Below are 3,492 nucleotides of genomic sequence, written 5' to 3'. Positions count from 1 at the left end.
ATCAATAATTAATAATAAAGTGGTTGGCCACAACACTACGAAGTTACCCTTTTTTTCTGGTTTCCCAACTAATTTTTGAAAACTTGTGATAAGCAAGTTTCAGTGTACCATTAAGCAGTTACCGTCTGATCAGTTTCCAGTGGGATATAAGCTACCACTTTCGTGGAAGTAAATCGACATCATCACTTTTGTTGCTGATTTTTGTTGTCTTGCTGTAACTGGAGAATTTGCACCTTCTACGCAACATGCCATGGATTGCTGTTTGGTTTTCAGGTCGTACTTTTAGAACCAAAATTCATCATCTGTTACGATTTTCTTAAAAGTGCTAAACTTTCCATTTTCAAATTTTTGCAATAAATATTGGACACGCTTTTTTATATCGTCGGTTGAAGATTTCCGGCGATCTTCACGAATTTCGTCCTTCACAGAAAAATGTCCAGTTTGGAATATTTGAAACTACAATGGATGGTGCTTGATTTGACGTCGAAATCCGAAGAAAATGGCAAAACGAATTTTTACAATTTTTTTTATAGTCGTATGTTTAATAATTATATAACTTATATAATATTGTAAGAATATTAAGTATATTTTCTTATATAAATATAGTAACAAAGAGCTAGCTACTAAAAACTATTTTACAAAATAATTGATAACATCTTTAATAATTTAATCATCTTTTAAATGCTTACAAGCGATATGTGATATACAATTAAGGAATATTATTAATAATAAGCCTCGCTTCATTTAAATAGCAGCAAGTCACGGATGGATCGCTTCTATTCCATGTAAGCCAAGTGATTTGACTGCAGACGTTTCTACATGTTATCTCTGGGGTATCAGTGCTATATGGATTGTTCAAAGCAATGAAGGCAATGCCATCTCCTGTGGCTGGATTACGGATTACTTTCCAAAAGTATTTTGGCACAGGAATCTTTTGATTATACATGTAGATATAATAACCATAATTTCTCACATCCACTAACGTCATCACTTTAAAACCGCCAGTGTAAACAATTAAGTCCAAGTTGTTGTTACAACTGTAGTCCCTAATATTTTTCTCAAGAGTGTACCATTGGTTCAAATTCAACGTTTGCCATTGCGGCAAGGCATTCGCATATTTGAAGGTACCGTGTTGCTGCGCAGCATAAAGGAAATCCACTTTTGCAGCTAAATGACCCCTACTCAAGTACTTATTACCAGAATTCTCTACGTAGTTTAATCCTAAAACTTTATTAATTTTCGTCATTTGCATTGATTTCTTGTATATTTCCCGAACACCTTCTTGCAAATTAAATAAATTGTCTTCAGTAAACTCGGATCTTTGAATGTTAGCCTGATGTGCACATATGGCTTTAGATACAATATGTTCTGTGTACTTAGTAGTCAAGTAGAAGTCATCGAAACATAACTTTATAAATGTAATGAAACGATCAGTCAGAGAGAAACCTATAAAGAGCAGTCTGCCTCTGTTAATACAGGAAATTCTTTCATTTCTGACCGTGGCCTTAGGTGTTTGTCTACATTTGATGTCACCTATATCAACACTTGCTGACAGAATAGCGTATTTTCCCGAAATACATCTAGCTATTGCCTGTGATGGCTGTAAATTTTGATTTTTTATAACCAAATTACTGCCAGGACATGCCATCAGGACGTACTCGAAATTCCGCAACGATATAATTCCTTCTTTGTTAGGCATGATAAATGCTCTTTCCCAACTTGTATCTGTTGGGTGAAGAATTAAAGGTGATTTTTCCTTCAGATCATATTTTAAAGACACTGTACACTGTTGATTTACATTGATTGCGTTGATGAACACAATTAATTGTACGAGGACCGTAAATAAGAACCACATCGTTAAAACATAAACTTACTACTGAGTTGTTATTCGCCATTTTCATCATAGGTCAATACGAAATTGCTTTTTTGTTCTAATCTTTTCTCATCTTGCGATAAACAACAAAATATTCTTTCATATTTTCATTTAAAAATTAAAACATTTGTATTTGATATAGTTATTTCAATAAAATTATCAAGTAGTTAATAGGCAATGAGAAATCTTTTTTTTTACATCATACCATGCAACATTTATATCGTCAACATGACAAGGTCAATTCTACAAAATTTCTAAACAAAATCGAAGTTAAATATCTTATTTTATGTTGTGTTTAATTATATAATAACAAAAGATTATTATAATTACTTAAATCGTTATATCAAGGAAATACAATCATGGTAAACTATGAATGAAATTATATAAGTGAATATTGTTCCAATACTTTAAAATTAATATAAATATTTTGGAAACAAATCATTTTCAAACAATGTTTTTCTACACTTTCCATATTTCATAAATAATATGTCTAAATTCTTCAGATTCTTACTCAATTAGCTATACTTTTTTTTTGTATGAATAGGATTTATTTTCTTATCTAGATGACATACATTTTTATATTGAATTATATAACTTTTTGAAATACGATTCCCATCAAATCCACAAATCATTATATACAGATATTTCAACAACAGACAATACAATCATAGATATATTTCCAGACGACACCATAATCATGACATCAGAAAAAAACCTTCTCAACACCTTCAAAAAGAACTTAACCTGATTGAGATATGATTTAAGAAATGGCTAAATAAACCAGTGAAACCTTACACCCATACTTTGGTATGCATGTTTTCCTGCCTCATTTTATAAGAAAAATCAGTTACTTTTACACAGCGTCTAGTGGTGCATGTTTACAAAATCTCATTGAGTTATTTGAATCTATATATACATTTTCGTACCGAAATAAAGTCGGTTCTGAGTGATAAACTGAAAATTTCAATGATTGAACGTCATGGTAAAGATGTCACAATTGTTCATAACTGCTGATTTTAAACTGCGTTTTGTAGCCGGTTAATACCGGCGGCAATCGAAATCCCGACTGCATCAAAATATCGACTATATCAAAATATCGACTATATCAAAATCCCGACTGTATCAAAATCTCGACTATATCAAAATCCCTACTGTATCAATATCCCAACTATATCAAAATCCCAACTATATCAAAATCCAGACTATATCAAAATCCCTACTGTATCAAAATTCCGACTATACCAAAATCCCAACTGTATCAAAATCCAGACTATATCAAAATCCCGACTTTATCAATATCCCGACTGTATCAAACTCCCGACTATACCAAAATCCCAACTGTATCAAAATCCAGACTATATCAAAATCCTGACTGTATCAAAATCCCGACTTTGTCAATATCCCGACTGTATCAATATCCCGACTGTATCAAAATCCAGACTATATCAAAATCCCGACTTTATCAATATCCCTACTGTATCAATATCCCGACTTTATCAAAATCCCGACTATACCAAATCCCGACTGTATCAAAATCCCATCTGTATCAATATCACGACTGTATCAAAATCCCGACTATATCAAAATTTCAACTGTATCAAAATCCAGATTATATCAAA

The 3,492-nt window shown here is 32.0% G+C and overlaps 1 protein-coding gene across 1 annotated transcript; it reads right to left on the bottom strand.

Moving 5' to 3' along the window:
- Positions 1-709: 709 nt before the first annotated feature.
- LOC108558003 lies at positions 710-1,841 on the bottom strand. Its single transcript, XM_017914786.1, has one exon. The coding sequence runs from the start codon at positions 1,697-1,699 to the stop codon at positions 710-712; it is 990 nt and encodes a 329-aa protein (XP_017770275.1). The 5' UTR covers positions 1,700-1,841.
- Between the last annotated feature and the right edge of the window lie 1,651 nt (positions 1,842-3,492).

The sequence above is a fragment of the Nicrophorus vespilloides genome, unplaced genomic scaffold, assembly GCF_001412225.1.
Source record: "Nicrophorus vespilloides isolate i.1.1-1 unplaced genomic scaffold, Nicve_v1.0, whole genome shotgun sequence".
Taxonomy (NCBI): Eukaryota; Metazoa; Arthropoda; class Insecta; order Coleoptera; family Silphidae; genus Nicrophorus; species Nicrophorus vespilloides.
This window is presented reverse-complemented; position numbering and strand designations above follow the sequence as displayed.

Excerpts from the sequence above, each read along its gene's own strand:
- LOC108558003 (XM_017914786.1), bottom strand. The coding sequence starts at position 1,699 with ATGCCTAACAAAGAAGGAATTATATCGTTGCGGAATTTCGAGTACGTC.